Source organism: Pelecanus crispus, chromosome 7, assembly GCF_030463565.1.
Source record: "Pelecanus crispus isolate bPelCri1 chromosome 7, bPelCri1.pri, whole genome shotgun sequence".
Lineage (NCBI taxonomy): Eukaryota > Metazoa > Chordata > Aves > Pelecaniformes > Pelecanidae > Pelecanus > Pelecanus crispus.
The window spans coordinates 12,060,712-12,085,068 of NC_134649.1; the positions used below are offsets into that span (position 1 = coordinate 12,060,712).

The following is a 24,357-nucleotide window of genomic DNA, read 5'->3' on the forward strand; positions in this document are numbered from 1 at the left end:
AGTACGATACTCAACATGAATTTACACACTTAGATCCCAAACCTTGACATCAGTGGACTTACTCCTTTCATCTTGTCATAACTTTCTGGCACAACCCATCTTGGCTGAAACAAATGGAGCAGTTCTGAAAAAGGCACTTACAAGAGCATTGTGTTATTAATATTATTGAGTTCAGTTTAATGTTGTTAATCAACTTACTTTGGTATTGCACAACATAGAAGACTTAGAGCTGTACTCGTTTCTCCCAGAATCTTTTACATGTCTGATCACTTATATGCACTGCCAATTAGAGATGGAGGATATTGTTTGAGCCTTTCAGGTACCCAGTACTAACCAACATTACTGTACCACTACGTACTGTGATGCAATTAAGCCTTCTGGACAATCAGTATTTTGGAAGGCTACATGAAGACAGGCATCTTTCTAATTTTGGCTTCACGACCTCCGTGTTTCCCAAAGTGGCGAGGGAAACTGCTCCAGTTCACAAGACACTTCCATTGGCAAAATGGAGCAGTAAGTTAAAGTATCTTAATTGAGTCCCCCACCTTGACACATTTAGGGGACAGACTGGGACTGTGGCAGGACAGAGCATCTTTCTGCTTGTGTAAGATCTCAATGGCATAACCTGCCTCACCGACTGATTGGAAACAGGCTCAGCATCCCTCCCTTCTCCCGTTTTAAATCCCAGTATGACAATACCGGCATGTCAGCACGTACCCGCCATCCCTGAGGTACAATGTTTGTAGTAACACCACAAGCTGCACAGAAAACACAACAAAAAATGAGATCTGAACTTACAGTGTCCCCAGTCAATGCATTTTTCTCTAGGGGGAAAAAAAAAGTTATTTTCGTAAGGCGAGGTGCCTCACCTTCCCACACCAGATTTCACAGTGCATCAGAAGGGCCAGTTTAACACCCCATACAAACGCTGGATGTCCCACAAAATGTGCCAGACCTCAGAGCCCGCTTTTAGTGGCTTGGCCTCGATAACACAAGGCGCCCGGAAAAAACGAAAGGAGAAGCCAGGCTGGGCGGGGTGCCAGGCCTGCAGGGGCCGGGCCGGGCCGGGCCGGGCGGCCTCGGCCCTGCGGAGCGCCTGGGTGTCCGCCGCGGCGGGCCGGGGCTGCGGGTAACCCCACGCTCCCTGAGAGCCCTCTCCAGGGCTGACCCTGAGGAGCCAGCGCGGGTGGCGTTGATCTGAGGTGGCCTGCCTCTCCTCCTCCTCCTCCTCCTCCTCCTCCTCCCCCTCACACCACCCCCAGAGCCACCCCCGCCTCCGAGGGAGCTCCACGGCGGGAGCGGGTCCCCGCCTGGCCCGGCCCGGCTCGGCCCGGCCGCGCCCCACAGGGCCCGCAAGACAGCGGCTGAGCGCCAACCGCCCGCCGCGGCCCCCCGCGGCCCGAGCCCGGCCCCGCGGCCCGGATAGGGCCGCGGAGAGTCCCCGCCCCCGCGGGGGAGCGGAGGCCCGGGAGGGAGGAACGCCGCCGAGTTCCGCCTCAGCAGCCATGGCCGCGTAGCGTCTCCTCGGCAGCCGCGCTCGGACATGGGCCTGCCCCAGGCCGGCGGGCTGAGGCAGCGAGTCTCCGCGGCGGTGAGTACGCAGCCGGGCCCGCCGCGCTGGCCGGAGGCGGTGTCCGGGCCGCCGGGGGAGCGAGGCCTGCAGGGCAGGCGGACCCGCCTCACGCCCTCCTCCGGCCGCGGTGGGAGGGGGGCGGGCGCCCTTGGAGGGGAGCCCCGGGCCCGGCCCCGCCGTGCAGGGCGGGGAGGCGGCCCTCGAGGCTGCGGAGGGCCGGCGGAGCCGCGCTGCGCTGCGCGGGGTCGGGGAACGGGGCCTGGCCCGGCCCGGCGGGCAGCCCTCCGCCCCGGTGCCGGCGGTGTGACCTTGGGCAGCCCGCAGCCCCCCCCCCCCCAGCCGCAGCCCGGCCCGGGTGACAAGTGAGCGGAGTCCGGGAAAGCCGCCCCGGAGCCCGAGAGCGGCCGGCGGCAGACGGCCCGGGAGCAGCGCTTCCCGGGGTGCGCTCCTCCGGCCGGAGCGGGCGAGGCGGCGAGCTGCGCCGTCATGGAGGCTCCCACAGCCCCGGCCGTGCCCGCGGCGGCGGGGTCCTGGGCCCGCAGCCGGGCGCCGCAGGGTTTTTAGCCGCCCAGTTAAAAACTTGGAGGAGTGTTCAGCCGCTCTGTCACCTCCCTGTCTTCTTATCACCTATACTGTTTGCGTACGCTTTGCAGATTTTCGTTTATCTGAATAAGTGAAGCTATTCGTGGCCTTACTTAGACTGAATAACTTTCAAGCTTCCTGTGTAAAATCCAACTTACTTTTTTTAAGCAACTTAACTTCGTAGTGCCTTCCCTCCCCATCAATGTCAGTTAAACTGTTGGATGAGCAAGCTGTCAGAAAGGATTTTCTCGCTGTGCAAAAAGAGCAGTTCCCAAGCTTGGCAGCACAGGTCATTTCAGCGTGGTACGTGGCCGAAGACAGACCTGCAATGTGTTACTGCCATGATGACTGGTAGTACCCAGCAAAATTATGAAAGTTTGGGTACTCTGTGTGAGCATAATGGCCTTGCGATAAGAAGCCCCAGTGGTTAAATTATGGGACCTATGCACATGAAGTTATAGGACAAGGGCCTGTAGTATTAACAGTACCAGAGCCTGAAAGCAAGCTGGAGGGCTTACAGAGATAAATATGCTGATTGATTGTATAGTTCAGCCATGTTAGAATACCGTGTCTCTAGATTAATACTGATAATCTTAACAAAACCAACTCTTGTGTACAGAGTACAGACAGTAAAACTTAATTCCAAGAGAATTGAGGAACTTCATGTTTGTGAGAAACCCATTTCTCATTTGCTCAAGTCTTAGAGACAAAAATAAGTAGGTGAATAATACTTCATTACATACCTGAATTGGTGATGCACAGCACTTAGCATGTCAATTTGTTTCAGACTGTGTTGGTGTATGCTGCTTGCAATATAACTGCTTCTGTGCGTTGTTCTTGCTATGGTCATTCCACTTAAAGCTTACTCATATCCTTAGTAAAACAGGCATGATAATTAGGTGTTGAAAAACCTGTTACCAACAGGTATGTTTCCTTGTCAGTGTAAAACTATCCATTCTAAGTATTTTAAATGCCCATAAACATCCAAGCGTGACTTTCCTTATATTTTCAGGATATTGGCCTGGTTTTCAGCACTCTCAGTGTGAAAAAGGAGCCCGAGATAATACTTCAGCTGGGGGCTGAACAGATCCACAGTTTCGAGTTTGATCTTAATTTTTAAGAAAAAGGTTGACAAACCTGAAATAGGTTGTTTCCTCTTCCTCATGGGGTTGACTAATAGTAGATTTAGCTATTACAGCTTCTTCAATCCCTTGTATTTATGGTTTTATGATCCAGTTCTCTTTTTTTGTGGAAAAGAAGATATCTCTCTTGCTTAGAGATGTTTGAAAGGTCCACATACTTAATTGGAAGGGTTCATTGATGCCTCAGTGTTGCCACTGTATTGATGTGATCATAAGTGTGGAGGGAAATGGAATGCTTGGCAAAAGTGAGCGTAATCTAGTCACTACAGCCTGGAGCAGCAAGAGTTTATCCTGATAAAATGGATGTGATTCTGATAAGAAAGTACGGTTCGTTGCAGCTCCTCTAGTGGAAATAAATACAGACCTTGTACAGAACTTTCAGTAGCTGGTCTATCTCCATGCATTTCACTATAGTGTTAACTACTCCTGAACATCTTTATTTGTGCAACTTATTTTGCTGGAGCAACCATTGAGACCAGGTCAATTAGGAATCTGATTCCTGCAAAAATTTAGGTTCAAAATCCGCTGGTTATATTTATGTATCAAGGAGCTGATTTGGATTCTGAAATCGGCGTCTTCCCAAAGCCTGCTCAGAGAAGGGTAAAAAACCCCTCATTCATTTGAGTGTAAGGGAAAATCAAGATACAAGCACATCTTAAAAGTTACTAGAAGCTTAAGGAGTTTTAAGGGTTCTTCTGAGCCAAGACTCTGAGCAGTCAACTGGCAACTAGTGGTCAGTCTGAAGGTTATAGTTAGGGGATTTTTACTGCATAAAACTGAAAATGCTAGTTATAATTCCATAGTTAAAGTTCTGTATAGAAGAATGAATTAGAAACTGCAGCTGAGATGTCATATTAACTTATGACATATGCTATATATAATTCTATTAAATAGGCTGTTGAGAATTTGATTTTTTTTTTTTTTTTAAGAAAATGTTATTCCTAATCTATCCTTACTCATTTTACTGGAGCATATTGTATGAATTACAGTGCTGTGGGAGGTCAAAGAGTAATACCTCATTCATCAGATACTGTGGTTAGTAGGTCATGTTTTGGAAAAAAGGTATAGAAATTTCTTCACATCAGGAAATAAATGTAAGGTCAGTGTTGAACTTGTCTGGCAATTTAAAGACCTGCAATTATAACTTAACAAACTGTAGCAGAAAAACGTGGAAACCCAATTTTTGTTCTGGGCCAAAACTCAGATTTGGCTGCTTCTACCTTTGTATAGGTGAGGTCCCAGAAGAACTGCCCATATCAAGGTGTGTCAGCAACACTGCAGAATTTACTAGCATCTTTTGCCTTCCATTAAATGGTTCATCTTCCACATAATCTTGTTTTTTTCTTTTTTCCTCATACGCACACAGACACAGTAATGTCATATTCCTATCTTTTTGAGGCGACATTTAGTTACAATATTCTGTCAGAACACAACCAAATGCTGCCACTTAAGATTAAGAAAATACTGCTTACATAACAGAGAAAACATTGAAGATATATTTGGAAAGGACTTAGCTTCAAAGAAAAAGTCTATTTACAGTTCCAAGGGGAAATAAAAAGCCAGGTGAAGACAGGCTCTGAAGGTAGGATTAGACAAGCAATGCTAAAATCTTATTAAGAGTGAAGTCTTTCTTTGTCATTCTGTGAGGTTGTAAAAAGGATGTCTTTTTTTTTTTTAGGCAAAAAAGCTTTTAGTTTGTAAAGGTCTGTTACTTTGGGGCAGGGGGTGGGTCTGTGTTTTGTTTTTATTGAATGCAGTTGTTCTAATGAATTTTCTGGCTTTCAGCACCTAGATACCTCCCTTAAAATTACAGTTGAAGATAAGACACCTTATATGGGGAAGACAATGTTTTAAGATGAGTGGGGTATGGGATCTATTATTAATTTTATGTATTAATATTTGAGAACTTTAAATAACTTCCTAGAATTGTCTGAAAAATCAGTCTCCTAAGGAAGAATTTTTGACAAGTTTATCAACTTTTCAAAGTTGATAATGTAATTGGAAAATTAGCAAGTACAGGATCTGTGTTTAAGCAGTAAGTTACCTAGCTGGATATTGTTTAGTCTGACCTTGGCATGCCAGACCTTAAACCAAAGAATCATCATTAGACATGTATCTCATCTTATTTTTTGCATTTGTTTCCAACATGAACTTATCAAAGGTTTGGGTTAACTTAGTGTCTTTATTTGATAAACAGTTCCTAGACCAAGAACAGTCAACCTAGTGATACTAGATATGCAGTGATACTTCAAAGAATATCAGCTGTGTGCCATGGGAAGGGATCACGTTCCCATCTCGGCTTCTCATTCCTGACTGGACAGGCCGACTGCTCTCCTTGCACAAGATGTGTAGCCATTCTGCCTCTCCAGCAAGCTGAATTGGCTCAGTAAGAGGCTGGACAAGTACCCCACCAGCATGAGCAAGAGGGAGGGAAATCAGGACCACCTCATTTAGTGGCAGTCAGCTACAGATCAGTTCAGTTCTGTGAAACTTCCCTCTGAGGTCACTGGCTGATGGTTTTTTGGTCACACTTGTCATGCTGATCATCACCTTGAAGGTGGAAGGGAAATGCCCTGCCTTCATCTCGTTAAAGGTCATGTGGGTTTTTCACTACTAAGAAATAATTTATTTGTTGGGATCATTTGAGCATCTTTCTTCTAATTAGTTCCCTTTAATTTCTTCAGTATTGCTAGCACCTTAATGTCTCACTGCTTGAGAAGAAGCTCAAGTCCTCCCCTGCCACCCCCAAGGGCTAAAATAGCTTACCTTGTATTAGATTAAAAGATTTTTAGTTAGACTATCTGTATGAGACTTAACGGACTGCTCTATGCAGAATGTTAGATGAGATGATGTAATAGTCTCTTCTGGCCAAACTGCTTAACTATTTCATGGCTATCTGGAGAGCACTTCCAAATGAAAGCAGAAAGATGATACCTAGGAGTTTAAGACCTACAGTATGTCTAAGAAGTTTCAAGCCGACTTCAGCAGTAGCGACCTTCCTTTCCTTAGCTTGTCTCTTACCAAGACATTAGAAGTCACATTTCTATGGCTGTAGTGTGTATTTGCAGAGGTTTGTGCTAAGGTAGTGATAAAATAATTATCAATTACTAATTTCAGAGTACAGAGAAGTCGGCTCATTTTTCATAATATACTTAACTGGTGTTATAGTTGAATAAGTTTGCTGGATATGATGATTTTGAACATTAAGTAAGCATTTCTTTTCTTATTATTTTATTATTCTTCTGTTAGCAATGTATTGCTGACATTCTCGATAAATTACCTAGAGTGGTTTCAAGTAATTCTAGCACTTTGGGGGGATTAATTTATACTGTTAACTGTTCAGCCACTCTGTTTGCATCAGTAATACTTAGAAATGATAGAAGAGGGCCCTTATGGATAATTAACATATAAATAGTTGCAGTTTAAGCAGCTACACTATTCTTCTAACTTCTGGCAAAGAAGTTTTCTTTGACTTCTGGAAATACTTTTTTCCTTTTATGCTTGTATTACAAGTAATTGCCCAGAGTAAGTGACCAATTTTTTTCTTTTTGCTTTAAATATATGTGTCTTTCTGTGTAAGTAACTCTGCTTTAATAGTAGTAATATAGATTAGTATCAAAGACACAGGTGTATGGGTAAGTACTGATGCTGTAGTATTATAATAACATTTTGCCAGATTGTAGTGGACCAAATTTGGTACCAGAGCTCCAATTCATTACATATAGATTAAGCTACAATTAAATTACATTTCATTATAACTGCGTAAGTTCCAGATTGTTTTATACTAGTGCTAATTCACATAAAGGGAGATAGATTAGGTAATAACCCCATACAGGTAACTATAACTGTATTAAAAGTCTTTGGAATATAATTGGGCTCTCCCTACTTTTTTTTTTTTTTTTTTTACTCCCCCCCCCCAGAAGAATATTGATAGAGACTTCTAAGAAGCTGTGCCATCCTAGAAGGGGCATAAGTAACAACATTAACATGCCTGCTGTGGCATCTGTACCTAAGGAGCTATATCTCTGTACTTCATTGAAAGATCTCAACAAGAAGACAGAAATAAAACCTGAAAAGACAAGTACAAAGAGGTATATATATTTTAATTTATTTTTTTATTAATATTAGAAGTATTAGTGCTACTCTGCTGAGCAGGTTGCAGAACAACTGTGTTGTGGATCTAAATTTCCTCAATTATTTCTGTTAGGTATCAAAACCTTTGATAGTCTTATGTATAGATCTCTCAACTATCACATCAGATACACTTACTGCCTACAGAAGATAACTTCACATACTGCCAAAACCTAACTTGGACAGAGCATGGTGCCCATGAAAGTTTCATACTTTGAGAAAAGGCTATATAAATGCAAATTCTACAAAATGATAAAAAGTTTGGAAAATGTGTGAATAGAAAATACTTTGCCTCTAGCATTTTTAGACAATCAACATCTCATTCTGTCTTACTATGATTTAGTTTTTCCTCAAAAAATGTTATTTTTAGAAGGGAAAAGTATGTTTTTCCATATCTCAGTGTACTATTTAATTATGGAAAATTTTAAATAAGGCTAGTAAACAAACTAGCAAAGAGAAACATTACTTGGAGGAGCATGATTGTAATTCATATTTAATGAAAGCCTTATATTAAGATGGTAAAACACAATATATGGGCAGAGGCTGTGAACACTTAAGATAGCATCTTGTAATGAAAAGGTGTTTCGGGACAAGTCAACAATCACTTGCTTTACTCCTTTGATTTCAGTTATGTGCAGAGTGCCCTTAAGATTTTCAAGGCAGCGGAGGAGAGCAGATTGGACCGAGATGAAGAAAAAGCTTACATCCTATATATGAAATATGTGACTGTTTATAACTTTATTAAAAAGAGACCTGATTTTAAGCAGCAACAGGTATAAAAGCTTTCTGACTGACCTCTTCTGTATTGGTAGAGTAGTAGAAGTACAGAGAATTACACTAATGCACATCCAAAGGATTACACTGGTATTAAGTAAACTGTCTCACTTACGATATTTTTTCCTTCCTATTTTTGACAAGTCTATTGTTAATGACTTTTACAGTTTGCTTTTAATACACATAAGGTATGTAAATTGTCAGATCTGTGAATATTTTTTTCAGGGGAAGGTATTCCTGTCATCTTTCCCATTCAAACTTTTTTTTTTGGTGCAGTTGCCTTGCCTAGACTTTACTTACTAGTCCTATAGAACAATTTTACTGACTAACTCATGTTTGAGAGGAACATATTTTGATTCAAAACAGTTCCTTTTGTTAGCATTAATATCATTATCATACCGATTCTCTGTACATTAGCAGCTCTTGATATGCACGGAAGTAGGCATTATTAAGCTGTACTATTAATATGTGGGGTGATGCTTGTAATTTTAGGATTATTTTCATTCAATTCTTGGACCTACAAATTTAAAAAAAGCTATTGAAGAAGCTGAAAGACTCTCAGACAGCCTTAAACTCAGGTACGTGAATACAGTTAATAGATAAGATATTATTCATTATACCTGAAGCCTGTACATATGCAATTGCAGGTTTTCACGCTATTCAGTAGTAAGGGGTTGCACTTGAGTAGAGCTTAGATACCCGAAACTCTTGAGAGCTTAAGTTATTTATCCACAAAAGTCTTATTATTAGAGAAAATTTTTGTCATCACATACTTCAGTAATTTGCCACTGTATACATTGTCTCTTAATTCTTGGTAACTATGATTTCTTGATATTGTCTCCCATTTTTGTTTAATAACTAATAAAAAGAAACCATAAGATATAAACTATATATATATACACACTAGAGATGATCAAGAGCCATTTCCTCCTTACCCTTTTCATCATAAGGTCATCTGAAACCAAATACACTAATGAATGTTCCTTATATTTACATATGTTAAAAAGTCCTCCTGGTGTGGATTTAGTTTACACTAACAAAACACATTTTTGATTCTTTAGCTAGTTGCTGCACCTTTTCTCTACCTCTGCCACGTGCAGACATGTATATGGAAGTGCACAGTTTTGTCAGTATGTAATTGAGCTGATGCTAACGGGCTTTTGGGTAGCTCATTTACAACTGTCAAGTTACATGTCTTTGTGCCATAAGCCATGAAATTGTGTTGGTAAGAAGTTGTAAGGTAGAATCTTATGTTTAGGTGATATTTAGTGCAGTACGTCTTGCTTCCAGCCTTATCTGCTTCTCATATCCTTAGGGACTATCTTTCTCACCCCTTTCTCACCCTTTTAATTCTTTCCCTTCAGCTAGGCACATTTCCGTTCCCACGCCCTCCCCGCCCCTCTCCCCCAAGTATTACTGTGAAAGCCCCTTTTGAAGTGCTTAATCCAAAAAGTTAGTTTAGGTGAACAAGGAAATAAGAATGTAGTTACATGTATATGAAAAGAGACTTTCCAAAGATGTCTCATGATGCTATGCATGAAACAATCTTTAGGTTTTCCTTATTTTTAGTTAAGAGTCTTACCATTCAACAGAGCTACAAATTCACTGTAAGAGTAAACTGATAGAGTTACAGAAAACCAAAATTATTTGGAGACTTATTGTTTAGTAACACATGGCTTTTTATGAAAGGAACAGACTTCCGAAAGTTGACACAGTTAATAACTTTCAACTACTCTGGGCAAAATGTATGTATTTTTAAGGGAATACAAATGAAACACGACTCCTGTGTAACTACAGAAGTGGTTTCAGAAAAATTATTTGTATAACTACTTCTACAGGCAGTAGGCCAGCAAATAGTTTAAATGTTAATTATTAACTAAAAGTGGAGCTACTGAAACATCATTTGTATAGGAGCAGGAATACCTACATGAATGACCTACTGCGTGCTTCAAAGGTGTAAATGGGAAATTGATGGGTAAATATTCCATATTGACTGGATTTAATTAAAATCCGAAGTATGCTTTGGTGCCATTAACTCCAAATGAGAACAGAATGCTCTAATCTAACTTACAATGCCTTTGCCAAATCAAGAAGCCTGTTTAAAATTACAGGCTTGCAGCCTCCTTCCTATTAGTGGCCAATTAGCGGAGTAGACTTTGAGGCAGAATTTGATTTAATGATCTAGTTTATTAATACAGTAGTCTTGATATGAAATACAGCTGTATTGTTGTAATTTTAATCCTGATTAGGCAACATCTGATTAAAATGAGCAATTTCTAATACAGTTCGGTGTTCATGTTTCACTGCTTGGTTCAGTCATCAAAATTGTTAGTTCAAAACATTCTTTTTTTTAATGAATCACTAGTAACCCTTAAGCTTCTCAGTTATGTAATATAGTAAAATGCTATTTGACAGTGATGTAACTGTACAAACCTGCAGCTGGTGATCTAAATCTGTATTTGGAGGCCACCGGTGTACAATAATGTGATTGTCCTTACAATGGCAAAAGGCTGGGAGGTTAATTTTGAAGTCTAAGGCTTCATGAAAAGGACAGCTGTATGCAAGACCTAGGTCCACCAAAGCTCTCAAGTATACATGATTCTTGCACTGATTTCACTGTAGCCCCAGTGTTGGAAACAAACAGCAGGGGCACAGGTTGAGGACATAACAGTATTACAAAGTCAGCTTACATCCTGAAGGTGACTGCTACTATATAGGTAGTTCTGATCTGACTTCTCAGAAAAAGGAAATTTAGATAACTGAGCTAACTTATTCCTAACTGTTATTGCTAGCTCTGTTGAAAACCAAATAAAATACCTTGGATGATTGTTATAATATATTGACGTTTACCTGTAAGTCACCAATACTTACCCTTTCCTCTACGAAATGAAAGACCTATTACATTTAGTAACACCATAGCTAAGCATGACCCTAGGTTTAGAGTTAGCCTTAAAAAATTAGTTAGCCATAAGAGTAGTGGCTATGAAACAGAACCCAAAACAGGATTTAAGAATAAGAAAACCAACCCAAGAGTGGGAGAAATAATATCACACAGTCATGGAGGAAAATGGGGTTTGTTGGAAATACAAAGATTGACAATACTTTTAAGGTTTTTTTTTTTTTAAACTTTAAATACTTTTTCCTCCTGAAGACTTGATGATTCTGATGTTAATTATCCAAGGCTAGCCAATAATGCAATATTGGAGGGGGGAAAAAAAAAGGTTTTTTTCTTTTCAATAGATATGAGGAGGCTGAAGTTCGGAAGAAACTTGAAGAGAGGGACAGACAAGAGCTGCAGAAAAAGCAAGAACCAAAAGATGATGGAAAGAGTTCAGCCAAAAACTCCTCAGAAAGTGCTGTTGATTCCAAAGGAAAAAGCCAAAGGGTAATTGAAGATGTTTACAGACTCTCTAATTCAGTCTAAATGTGTAGTTTTAATCTAGCATTTCATCTCTACTAGTAGCTGGAAACAGTTCAGAATCATGTTTTTTAAAATGAGTTAAACTCTCCATAACCCTTCTTTGACACTTTTTTGGAAGATGTTGAGTCCTGCCAACCTCCAATTCTTGCATAAGGTAGACTCGTTTTTTTGTAAAGTCAAATTCTATTTTATAATAGAACTAGCTAGTGTAAGAAACCCAAAGTAATAGTAGTAAGCTGATTTTATGGATAACATGTCTCCTTTTTTGGAGAGAGCTGACTTTCAGCAATAGTGTAGAAAGAAAACGCATTTCTCCACAAATGCTTTATGAATTTCATCGAGCAGATGATGCTGTCCTAGGTTGTATTGCCTTTTTAACTGATTTCTGTCTAGGTAGGACAGCAGCCTTGATATTTTTTTTTAGTGCATCTGTCAGCACATCTTTAGAGAAAGCTTTCTTTTTCTACGTTTTGTCCTGTGGCTTACAGTCTGACCAATTTCCTTCAAGCTCTATGAGAGTCAGTGTCTGTTGGCCATCTTTGTTCTGAGTATTAGATATTAAATTAACTTTTTTCCCCCTTACAACACAGATTAATGGTGAAAGGAAGCATTCACTGGAAAGAAAGGATCAGTCTGACAGTCTGAGTGGTAAGAGATGCATGTTCACACAGATGTGAAAAAGGTCTCCATATACCTATGCACCTATCACTTCAGCAGCTGCAGTTGTTTTAAGGAGTTATTTCACAGTCAGAGTATTCTGATGAAATTCTGGTATCCTGCATTTCAGTAACAGCGATTTAGTAATTAATTAACCTCTGTATTGCAGCCTTTATCACTTTTCTTGAACTTAGAAAGCTGTACTTAAGTTTTTCAACAGTTTAATAACTAAAGCTGAACTAGCCCTAGAGTGGTCAAAGTAGAAAGAAAAATGTCTCAGCTGATAAGAAAAAGTCTAGACAAGGCTGAAATGTGTCAGCTTTCTCAGTTAAATGAGAAATTATGCCCTGCCTCCCCTCCCCCCTTCTGGTTTTTGTTCCTTTAATAAATATGTGAAAATGTTCTCTAGAGTTCTTAACTGAAGGGGAACATCTGTAGTACGTAGTTTACAAATGCTTGCCTATATGGCTTGATTTAATTGAGACCACAAAAAGTTAAAAACAGTTTATCACTGAAGCATTCAGTATTGTCTAATTCAGCAGATCAGGTGCTAATCACTACAGTAGTAGGAACAAAAGGGCCAATGTGCTTATTTTATAGTGTCTCACCTCCATGACTTCGTGTGACTTTTCTGTTCTGTTTCATCTGTTGGCAGTCTTGATTGCACCAGTTGGATGTGATCATAGCTATCTCCATTTATAATGTACCTTTTTGCATCTAATAGCTTTTGTATTTCAAGGAGCAGTCACAGCTGAGAAACTGTTTGCAATGATGTCAGACAACACGATTGAATTGATTATAATGGATGCTCGAAGATTGAAGGATTATCAGGAATCCTGTATTCCAAGATCTATCAGTGTCCCAGAAGAAGCTATCAGTCCTGGGTATGAAGTAACATTAAATGATAGTGAAATATTTAATTTTATAAATTGACTGAAAAAAGATTTTTATATGCTTTAAAAGGTTGTACTCTTAGTTTCGGAGTCCCCAATATATACAAATGGGTGAGGCTTACCTGGACAGATCTGTTCTTGCATGTACTGACTTCAAGCCAGAGCATATTTATTTTATCCAAGCACATAAACATAATATGAGTTATATATTGTTGCACAAAATGCTACTTGTACATTTGTCTTTAAATGCATGTTAATACATTTCAGAGTTACTGCGAATTGGATTGAAGCTAGACTCCCAGAGGATTCTAGAGATCCATGGAAGAAGAGAGGACACTTTGATTATGTTATACTGTTAGACTGGTCTAGCTCTGCCGAAGACTTAAAGCTAGGAACAACTCTTCAGAGCCTGAAAGATGCGCTTTTTAAGGTTGGCAAGTTTTATGTTTTATATTAATTCATCTCAATAAATAAGAAGGTCTTAAAGCACCCCTGATTACAAAGTATATGGAAGACTTAATGACACTTTAGGCAAACATCTTGGTTCAGTTTTCAGAAACTACTTATTTTGATAACAGAAGAGTAGTCTGAAGTTTCACATTCCCGTGCTTGTGCTGTAGTAGAGGACAGTATAATTTATTAAATAGGTAAACAGCAGAATGATTCAACTCCCCTTCTCAACAGCTAGCTTATAAACTTAGAGTTCTTGGCTGACAAAGTTGTTGGTGAAAGTACTTAGTACTGTTTGCCAGAAAAATTGTCACCCTCTTTCCCGTATTACCAACTGTAATTCCTTATTCATGGGAACTGCCTGGCCACCTGCATAGGCAGGCCAAAGGCGGCTAGCTTCTTTGCAGTCCTATCAGCCAGGCCCTTTCTAGAATGGAGGAGTTTTGTTGAAGGAGATCCCAAAAATATTTTGAGCATGGTTAACTTCTGTGCATTATTGAAAATAACTGTTAGAGAAACATGAATTTAAATTTGAGCTTCATCAGTGCAAGGAGCTTATAGACTCAGTATTAAGCAGATACTCAACATTTTCATGTCAGAACTCTGGCTACGGCTGTGCTGTCCCTACCCTTTATATAGGTGGCTCTTGTAAAAGACTACATATCTCTGTTACCTAAGCATTCAAGACTGGGGTTCAGAGATAGTTCAGGCAGTTCTCCCTGTTTATTGCTTTACAGAATGTTGTCTGAACCCCTGTCCCTTGTTCATGTTCTAATACCAAGGACCTCAGGAGGAAGCCAATCTGGAGCCTCAACTCTCAAGTGTTTTTCAGAAAGTTAACATTGTGCATTCTCAAGCCAATGCCCCTAAGCACTCAGTAAACTTATCAGATAAGAAACTGAAGCAAATATTATAATAAAAATATTTTTCTGCATGGAGGAACGTTACCTGAAGTGGTAGTAAGTGGTTCTTTCTGTACTGGAAATATGCAGACTCTGTTATAGGTAGAGCTAAGAGCCTCACTGCGTTGGGCATTCTCCAAACACAAAGAGGATCCCTGTTCCCCAGAGGGTTTTTGCAGCCTGTTTAATTCTTATTTAAAAGTCTCAGAAATAACCTATCTCTTAATGTAATGACTAGACACAGAAATTTCAATGACACTGTTAAGATTTAAAAGTTTATTTTCTATTTTTAAATAATTTCAAACTTTTTTCCTTACAGTGGGAAAGCAAAACTATACTGCAGAATGAACCTTTAGTTCTAGAAGGAGGTTATGAAAACTGGCTCCTTTGTTTTCCCCAGTACACAACAAATGCTAAAGTAACTCCACCCCAGCATAGCAGGAGTGAAGCAGTGACTGTTTCTTGTAAGTATAAAGGATGATCCCCTTCAAGTGTTAATAATTATGGGAGGTATGTTTAACTTACTTAAGTATGTTTGGGATAGCCTTGTTCTGGGCTAGATAGCATAGCTAAATTTTGAGGTCTGGTGGAACGTGGGGGTTATTTTGCTTTTATGTTTCTAAGAGATCTCTCATGCTTCCCTCCTCTTCCCCCTCCTAAAGTGGATTTTACATACCCATCTCTGGAAGAGCCAGCTCCTGTTCCACCTGTTGTTCCTATAAAGCCATCTCCAACAGAAGGGATTGAAAATGAAGAAACAGGAGATAATTTAGAAGAGAGACTAAAATCACTTAACAGACCAAACATACAGGATGCTGCTGTTCCAAAATCTGACAGTTCATTTGTAGTTAATCCAGTATCGATTACAAGAAGTATCCCTGAGGTAAGCTGTGTGTCTTTTTTTCAGATAGAGACCCACCCCATGTAGAAGCCTAAATCCACAAAGAAACATACTCAGTATTTGTTTAAGGCTTGTACACAAGTATATTGGTACAGAGACTATTGGCAGTCTGTGAAGACATCATAACTAATCTACAGAACTTTATGAAACTGCATATTTTTAACATAATTACAGAGCTTTTCGTGAATATTTTAATATGAGCACCTGAGAAATTGAAGGTCAGCAATTGATCATTAATTCAGAAAGTCTATAAGCAAACTTTCTACTCAAAACATACATATGATGAAATAAAGGGAGGGCAACTAGGCCATGGCTTACCTTGGCTATTCCAAAGGTCTGCTTTCCACCAGCTGTATCTTCCTTCAAATAATAAAACATTTAGGTGGCTTGTCACTCTTGGCCCAGCAGAGAGAGTATAGGGATTTGTTTCTTCCTTTCACAGGGATTCTAAAGACACCATTGTAGAGTCCTTGCACCAAAATAACATTTTCCTTAGGACACAAGGCTAAAATAAAAATCCTCACTTTCACCCTCCTAGATACTGCCTTTAATACAGATTTCAGCCAAGGGACCCTAAACTGTAAAAAAGACCTTATTTCTTCCCTGAACTAGACTAGCTTTTATTTCTCTAGAACTTGGACTTCAGCATCAAAAACAAGTTGCTCTCCTAGGTCTGAGCATAAGCCATTCTTAAATACCTCTTCCTATCAAGCAGATCTGCCTTAATCACCTGCTCTGTCACATGATTGAGAGAGCCAAGCCCAGATTAGGCTGCCTGGTTGCCTTTGAAAGCTTGAAAATAAAGAGTTGTAGTAATCAGCACTTAATGCTGTCCTTATGGTTCTGTAGGGCTTGTTGATTCTTATCTCATATCTGGAAGATAAGTGAATACCTACTTTTACTAACAAGCAATTTGAATTACCAGATTTAATGAAATTGAAAGCACTACCTCTCTGGCAGAAGTCAACTTTATATCATCTTTATTCTCTTACAAATCTCATTTAGAAAAAGCTTAGCTAACAGAGCAGTAACAGCTGTAATGAATTGTTGTTCTACACTTTGTGTTACAGGTTGATCGTACTAAAAAGCCTTCACTAAAAATCCCTGATGATAACAGACCAAAATCTGAAAGTACAGTCAGTGACAGCCAGCCTGTTGAGAATGGACGAATAGTTCCAGACCGGTCCACAAAGCCATTACGTGATGCAAAGAGCATTCTGACAGAAGAAGAAAAAAGTCGTGTACATGCGGAAACTGCTGCTCTGTTAGAGAAAAACAGACGGGAAAAAGAACTTCGTGAGAGGCAACAAGAAGAACAGAGAGAGAGACTCAAGCGAGAAAAAGAGGAACAAGAACAAAAAGCAAAAGACGAACAGAAAGAAAAGGAACTCAAAGAAAAGCTGCAGCAATCTAAAGAGGACAGAGAACAGAAGGAGAGGGATGAACAAATAAAAAGAGAGCAGGAGGAGAAGGAACAAGAAAGAGCACGCAAAGAAGCAATAGAAGCAAAAAAGCAAAATAAAAATGAACTAGAAAGCATTGGTGCAAAAAGGATTGAGATTGACAAAATATCTGTGGAAGAAAGAGAAAAGGGAACTCGAACTCCAGAAATGCAGAGACGGGCACTGGGTGACGCATCTCAGACCTTTGTGACTGTTTCAGGCAAGGTTAGTGAAAAAGAGAAAATTGTCACCAAACATGGAGTAATTATTTATGATAATTTGTGAGTGCATACTCTAGTATCAATATAGAAATTATACATACATCATCGGATATTTATTTAGGCCATTTTTACATAAATGTAGAGGAGAAAGTTAAAACCAAGACACAAATAGTTAGGGGTTTTTTTTGGGTTTTGTTTTTTTGGTGTTTTTGGTTTTTTTTTTTCCAAGACAGCCTCAATTCTTGCTTGTAGGTGGGCAGCATGGAATCCCCATAGGATAATAAAACTTCCCACTGACATGGAGCTAGCAGGGATGGTTCATAGGCTGTAATCCTCTGTTTCAAAAATAGAGGCATGGTGACATTTTATCTCTTGTATGCGCCCAGTACTGTATAGTATACTGTTGTAACACATGCTAGGGACAGAATTATACTACTGTAACAAACTCTTTAGTGCCCCCAGCTGCATAAACGCTGATATAGCAGGATTTTGTTGACTGGCATAGGAAGTAAAGCAATACCCTAATCTAGTATTTTTGCTGAGAACAGTCCAGTTCCAGTTCTTTGGGGCAGGGGGGTAGTATCACAGTTCCTTCTTTCCTCAGATTTTTGAAAAAAAAATTGCAAAATTTCTGAGTGTAAAATCATCTGATCATGAAACAGGAGCCATTTGTGAAGCTGAGTTAATAATAGAACAGATGTCTTTAAAACCATTTCTCAAGAAGATGCATTAGGATATTTTTCTCTCCCTTTGCAACTGCAGTTGTTATTTGACCAAAGTTTGATGCTTGTGTAATGCAGATGCACAAGAAAGCCAAAATAAATCTTCCTGGGCAACCTTAGCACAATCACTCTTGAGCTTCTGTTTGACTGACAGAGCAACTTCACATAATCCCAGAATGACTGCCCATGATAAAATAAATTCATAATGTTGGCTTCACAGGTTGGCTTCACAGTTTGCCTTTTTCATGGAGAGGCTTTGTCACAGTGAGAAGTTAAAGGGGAAAAACTCTTTCATTTAAAAACAAATTGTAAACCCCACAGCTTTTTGCGGGGAAAGCAGTGTGGGTGGCACTTCTGCACTTTATTTCTGAGCTCTTGAAACTATGTAATAGACTGTCTTATGTAATACAACATTCTGCTAAAAAGACTATTCCAGCAAATTGCCTATAATATAGACTAGGAAGAATAAACATTATGTGTAAATACCTGCTCTAACCACTTCTTTGTGGCATGTGCATTTAACAACTAGAAAAGAAAATATAACTCTACTTTTTCCCTATTTTGCTTTATCAGCATTCTTTACTGACATTCCAGGTGAAAATTGAAAGCCTTCTCTCAAAATCTTTTACAGCACACTGGGGTTAAAGGACAACCAGACAGTGGAGCTCAAAAGCCAGGACCCCTTAGAGAGGATTCTGAACAAGATACTGAAAGACTTAAAGTAAATACAATGTGTTGTATGTAGCCAAAACCAATCAAGTGCAGATGCTTTATGATTATTATATTATGATAAATTCCACCTCATTTCAATTTTTAAAGTCATCGTCTTAAGACTATGCCATGTTTACAGCTGTTTGTTTGCTTTTTTCGTTTGTCATATTTATCTGAAAAAAATATTTGAAGGGTTCATGAGAAATCTTCATATGTTTCTGATGGCACTAACAAGCATTCCACACTTGTTCATCATCTCGCGCATAGTCCTTTGCATACCGCTTTGAAAGGGAAAAACATCATCTGTATGTGTTTAACAGAAGCACATATTCCTAATAAAGCAGCTGCTTTAGGGAAGAAATTCAGTATTCGGACTTCTGTGAGACTGAATTGTCCTTTTCTTCTGGAGCGTGTCAACAAATGGGTTTTGTTTATAGATTGAGTGATACAAAATAGCAGTACTATATTACCATTACAATAAATTGTATTTCCAGCTATAATCAAGGATTTCTTATTGAATTGTTTTGCATTAAATCATGTTACTGTATAGGGAAAGTCACAGGCAGCTTGCAGCTCTGCATAAGTAACTATACATACCTTACATTTCCATTTATTAGTCTCAGCGGGAGCCATTAATGAGAGCACGAAGTGAAGAAATGGGAAGGATAATACCAGGACTGCCTGCAGGTTGGGCAAAGGTAACTTTCTATTCTGATGTTATAATCAAGTTGCCTTGCGCAGTTTTGTAATAGATTTCAATTGTGTCTTATTTCTAAGCTAGATCATTTGATTTCCGCTGCCGCCGCCCCCCCCCCCCCCCCCTTCAACTTCCACAGTTATTTTCTGAATTTTAATATTATTTGTAATGAACCTTAGAGAGCTCATCTGCTATTTCTGGTACTAAGCAGTTGCTGTTTAATATGCATTTTGGTGAAAGTGGTGCCTTCTGGTAAATTTAATCCATTAAATATTGAGGCCAGTCATGACTCAATGTTTGAAAAACTCATGCAGTGTTCTTACAGTAGTTTAAAAATAGGTAAGTTAGTTAATGATGAATTTTTACTTGGTTTTGAAACAACTTGTTTTTTTTCCCCAAGTTTCTGGATCCAATCACTGGAACCTTTCGTTACTATCACTCGCCAACAAATACTGTTCATATGTATCCACCAGAAATGGCTCCTTCATCCACTCCTCCATCAACCCCTCCAACTCATAAACCCAAGCCACAGGTGACTGTTGAACGAGAAAGAGAACACTCCAAACTGAAGCGCTCCTACTCTTCCCCAGATATAACCCAAGCCATTCAGGAAGAAGAGAAGAAAAGAATTCCTGTAACTCCTGCAGTCAATCGTGACAATAAGTATGTTCAATAAATTATGCCACAACTTGTGCAATATGATAGCATATAGGGCTTCCTTTGTGTTTAACCAACTGAAATTCATTAATATTTTCTAAGTAGGGTTGAAAGGATGCAAGAGTGATAGACTTTAATTTCATTGCTAAAAGTTCAGTGTATAGGGCAGTTATCTTTTGAGAATTAATGTAATTGTTAAGTATTAACATGAATTTCAGAGGTTACAGTGTAATTGGACAATAGCTGCTTTTTAAGTGGTGGTATTTGTGTTAACATATTATATGCCAGTCTTCTGACAGCTTGTGAAATGCAGAGTTTTCAGTTTTTAAACTGAGTTAAATCAACAGCTAATTCTTCATCTGTGAATTTAAAAAAAAAAAAACCCACAACTACTGATGGAGCCTATAACTCGGCCTCATTATAGGCCAGTGTATATGGCTTTCTCGCTATTACATCAACTGGTCTTGAATACCATAAAGATGGCATTTGGTGACATCGTGTGCCAGGATATTTCATTCCCTGTGCGGGAGGGCGGTTCTGTTGGCTTATGTGCACAGCCTTGTCAAGTCGAGACTCCTAAAAAATAATTTCTTCCTTACAGACCAGTCTGTTACACTAAAGCAGAAATTTCAAGACTCTCTGCATCACAAATTCGGAATCTTAATCCTGTGTTTGGGGGATCGGGACCAGCTCTCACAGGACTTCGTAATCTAGGGAACACTTGCTATATGAATTCCATATTACAGTGTCTGTGCAATGCACCTCACCTGGCAGATTATTTTAACAGAAACTTGTATCAAGATGATATTAACAGGTAACAATCTCTTAGTCTCATCCTTTAATTTATAATTGAAGGAAAAAAAATGCCTTTACAATTGGTGATTTAAAAAAATGACTCAGTGGGGTTAAGGGGGTTTTTGTTTGTTTTTTAAAGTAGGAGACAAATGCTAACTTCAAAGTGTCTTGAGATTTTCAAAATTCATGTGTGTCACAAAATAGGTTTTACTGAACAGTCTTAATTAAAATTAAACTGTGCAGTCTTAATTAAAATTAAACTGTGCTTACCACATTCATAAATACAAGTGTACTAGTCTCCTAAAACCGAACAGGATATTTAAATAGAGGTTTACAAAACAAGCTGGAAACAGCTGTACCTTCCATCAGCCCAGTCTTGAATATGGAACCAAATTACAGTGCCAAAGTAGACAAAAATTTTAACTCAGTCTAACAGCCAGTTTTTCTTGGTCTGAAGAAATTACTTTGAAATTGGGATAATGTCTTAAATTATTAACAGTAATATTAAAAAACAAATGTTATTTGTATGGCTCACTTGTGGTTTTTTTTTTTTTGTTTTGGTGTTTTTTTGTTTGTTTGTTTTTTGGTCTGTTTAATTGTATAGGTCAAATTTCCTAGGGCATAAAGGTGAAGTGGCTGAAGAGTTTGGTGTAATAATGAAAGCTTTATGGACAGGACAGTATAAATACATCAGTCCAAAAGACTTCAAAATTACAATTGGGAAGATTAATGACCAATTTGCAGGATATAGCCAACAGGACTCCCAAGAATTGCTTCTCTTCCTAATGGATGGCTTGCATGAAGACCTAAATAAAGTAAGTAATAATTTGTAACAGATTATACATCTGTCAGATGATCAAGAGAAATAAATTTTAAAGAGAGCCTCTTATTTCATAAGAAGATTATATTACTGGAACCTTGTATAGAAGGAAATGCTAGTATTCAGCATTAAAGTAGGAATTTATTTTGAAACAGTGTAAGGTGCTGAAGGGAGTAATGGAAGAAGCCTAACTAGGTAAGAAATGGATGGCTACGCTGACATGTTTAAATATTCTTGCAAATATTCAATAGTATGCTTGCCTATAGATGAGACTTTCTGGTTTTTTATATGTTAATATATGGCTATGGTATTCAAACTTCTGTTACCCAGGCTGACAACAGGAAAAGACACAAGGAAGAAAACAATGATCATCTTGATGACTTCAGAGCAGCAGAACTAGCCTGGCACAAACACAAACAGCTCAATGAATCCATTATTGTGGCACTCTTTCAAGGCCAGTTCAAATCTACAGTGCAGTGTCTTACATGTCACAAGAAGTCCCGGACCTTTGAGGCTTTCATGTATTTGTCGTTACCGCTTGCATCCACTAGTAAATGTACGCTGCAGGTACGCTGGCACTAGAGAGAAACAGTTCTTGAAGTAAAAACATTTCTCTGTGACTTCATTATGATACTGCTTCTGCTCAACCTCTTGTTGAAGGGATTGGTCAATATTCCAGCTTCATTTACACTGACCTGAAACATGAACAGACCTGAGTCTTCATTATTTTTTAATTCTTCTAAAGTTTAAAAAAATAGGTCATTCCTTAAACATTTTGAAATACAAGCAGGATGGAAATATTTAAGCCGCAGTAGCAGAAAAGACATGTATAGTATTTGGTTTTGTAAATCATAGTGTAAATATGTTGTGTTTTTAAACAAAATATTGTAGGTATATTTTGGAAGACTTGCAGCTAATTAATATACACAGTAAAATTTATTTCTGCCCGTGGATTTAACTCGCTTTTCCTCATCTTTGTGAAACATAGCATGCAGATAATTGATGCAGGTTAACTACCAAATAGGAAACAAACATTTTTGCTACACTTTCATAAACACCTACCCTTCACAATCTGTGTTTGCATTTTGTTTTAGGAATGCCTTAGGTTGTTCTCCAAAGAGGAGAAGCTCACTGATAACAATAGATTTTACTGTAGCCATTGCAAAACTCGGAGGGATTCTTTGAAAAAAATAGAAATTTGGAAATTACCACCTGTTCTTCTTGTGCACTTGAAACGGTAAGAGAAACAGCGGTCGGTGAAAATTAGTTAGGATGAAGTGACCAGGCTTTGATGGAGATTGATTATTCCAGTGCAATAGCTAACCATTTTTAATTAGAGAACGTTTCGGATGTATTTCCAGTTGTAATGTTGCAAGAATTTATTTTCATCTGATGCTTCTTTTATTAGGCTGTAGTTCATGAAGCACTTTTACAAGTAATCTACATTTGTGCTAAGAAACATGTGTGCGAGTATTAACAGAATGGGGGGGTCAAATGCTTTAGCTGAGATCACATCCTGGTTACAAATGGGGAAAACAGACATGCTTAATATTCTTAAATAGCTTGTGAACAACCTGTAACTTTTAATGATGCTTTTGAATTCTCTAGATTTTCCTATGATGGAAGATGGAAGCAAAAGCTTCAAACTTCTGTAGATTTCCCATTGGAAACTCTTGACCTTTCACAGTATGTTATTGGTCCAAAGAATAACTTGAAGAGATACAATCTGTTTTCAGTATCAGTAAGTAACTGTGTCACGTTTCAAAGTTCAGCTGGTCTGTATGCCAAGACTTGGTTTAGTCTGGGCAATTCGTCTAGATTTCCAGGCTGCCTACCTGGTTGCAGATTAAGTTGTATTCTAAAAAGAATGATTGGTATCTAGTAAAACTCCCACATTCTAGTTTATTTCCCTAACCAGGGAAGCAATGGCAGCTTTCGAGGCCATTAATTCTTTTCTTTTTTCATGTTTACAGAATCATTATGGTGGGTTGGATGGAGGGCACTATACAGCCTACTGCAAAAATGCTTCAAAACAACGCTGGTTTAAGTTTGACGACCATGAAGTATCTGAGATCTCAGCATCGTCTGTGAAATCCTCAGCTGCATATATTCTCTTTTACACTTCTTATGAACAGCGAGCAGTGGATATGGCCACATAAAGTAGTGTGGGTTAAGAAAACTGGCTTTCTTTTTATAAGAGCAAAGTAGGTATGGGAATGCATATAAATATGCAAAACTATGACAAACATAGTCACTTACAGATATGGGGATGGTTGCAGCAGCTTTTCTGCAAGCAAGCTCTTTCTGGTCAGTACTAGTGCTTAAAAATCAGAAGACTGATTAATAATGCTTGTGGTAATACTGCCATCTGTGAAACCATTTAAAAAGCATACTTGCATTACCATTTACTTAAAAAACAACTATATTTTTAGTCTGCTCCAAAATTAAATTCTAGCTTAGTCATCTGAAATCTATTAACAAGTAGTTTAAAATGTCTTAAAATCCCAAGGCATATCTTGATTTTTTTTTTTTTTCTCCCCCCCCCCCCCCCCCCCCCCTTTCACTGTTATGGCCTTTTCACATTTCTAACCTTAAGCTTGATTCTACTGTGAATACTCTAGAATGATGTAAACAGTTAGGAATGTAAGTGTACATATTGATTGCATACTTGCACATCAGAACTATGTATATAATAAAATGTTGTCCTTTTTGTGAGAATCTCTAAAACTCAGAGGATTGCGTTTATTTGCCAGCTCTAAGTAACTGCAACACTACTTAAAAAAGCAGAGCTGTATTTTTTTTCTGTTAGCTTTTGTCAATATTTGTGCACTTCAGAGTTATTCTAAACAAACAAGATTTTCCTTTT

The 24,357-nt window shown here is 38.8% G+C and overlaps 1 protein-coding gene across 5 annotated transcripts; it reads left to right on the top strand.

Annotated features, from left to right (window-relative positions):
- Positions 1-1,521: 1,521 nt before the first annotated feature.
- USP8 (ubiquitin specific peptidase 8) lies at positions 1,522-24,027 on the top strand. Of its 5 annotated transcripts, none has more exons than XM_075713626.1 (20): positions 1,522-1,591; positions 7,218-7,388; positions 8,057-8,201; positions 8,695-8,780; positions 11,443-11,587; positions 12,214-12,271; positions 13,005-13,164; positions 13,441-13,603; positions 14,845-14,989; positions 15,188-15,408; positions 16,497-17,093; positions 18,443-18,532; positions 19,140-19,220; positions 19,620-19,882; positions 20,478-20,690; positions 21,276-21,486; positions 21,822-22,058; positions 22,586-22,728; positions 23,100-23,232; positions 23,465-24,027. In XM_075713626.1, exons 2-20 carry the CDS (start codon positions 7,285-7,287, stop codon positions 23,648-23,650), a joined length of 3,381 nt encoding a protein of 1,126 aa, XP_075569741.1. In that variant the 5' UTR covers positions 1,522-1,591; positions 7,218-7,284; the 3' UTR covers positions 23,651-24,027. The 5 variants fall into 5 exon arrangements, with proteins under 5 accessions (XP_075569741.1, XP_075569740.1, XP_075569743.1 ...); XM_075713625.1 differs by having other exon boundaries at positions 13,020-13,164; XM_075713628.1 differs by lacking the exon at positions 18,443-18,532 and having other exon boundaries at positions 13,020-13,164.
- Positions 24,028-24,357: the final 330 nt, after the last annotated feature.

What these genes read in the sequence shown, in the direction of transcription:
- USP8 (XM_075713626.1), top strand. Translation starts at nt 7,285, where the DNA reads ATGCCTGCTGTGGCATCTGTACCTAAGGAGCTATATCTCTGTACTTCA. An exon ending in TGAAAGATGCGCTTTTTAAG is followed by an intron (nt 13,604 to 14,844) that starts GTTGGCAAGTTT and finishes TTTTCCTTACAG; the next exon opens with TGGGAAAGCAAAACTATACT. An exon ending in TTACAAGAAGTATCCCTGAG is followed by an intron (nt 15,409 to 16,496) that starts GTAAGCTGTGTG and finishes TTTGTGTTACAG; the next exon opens with GTTGATCGTACTAAAAAGCC.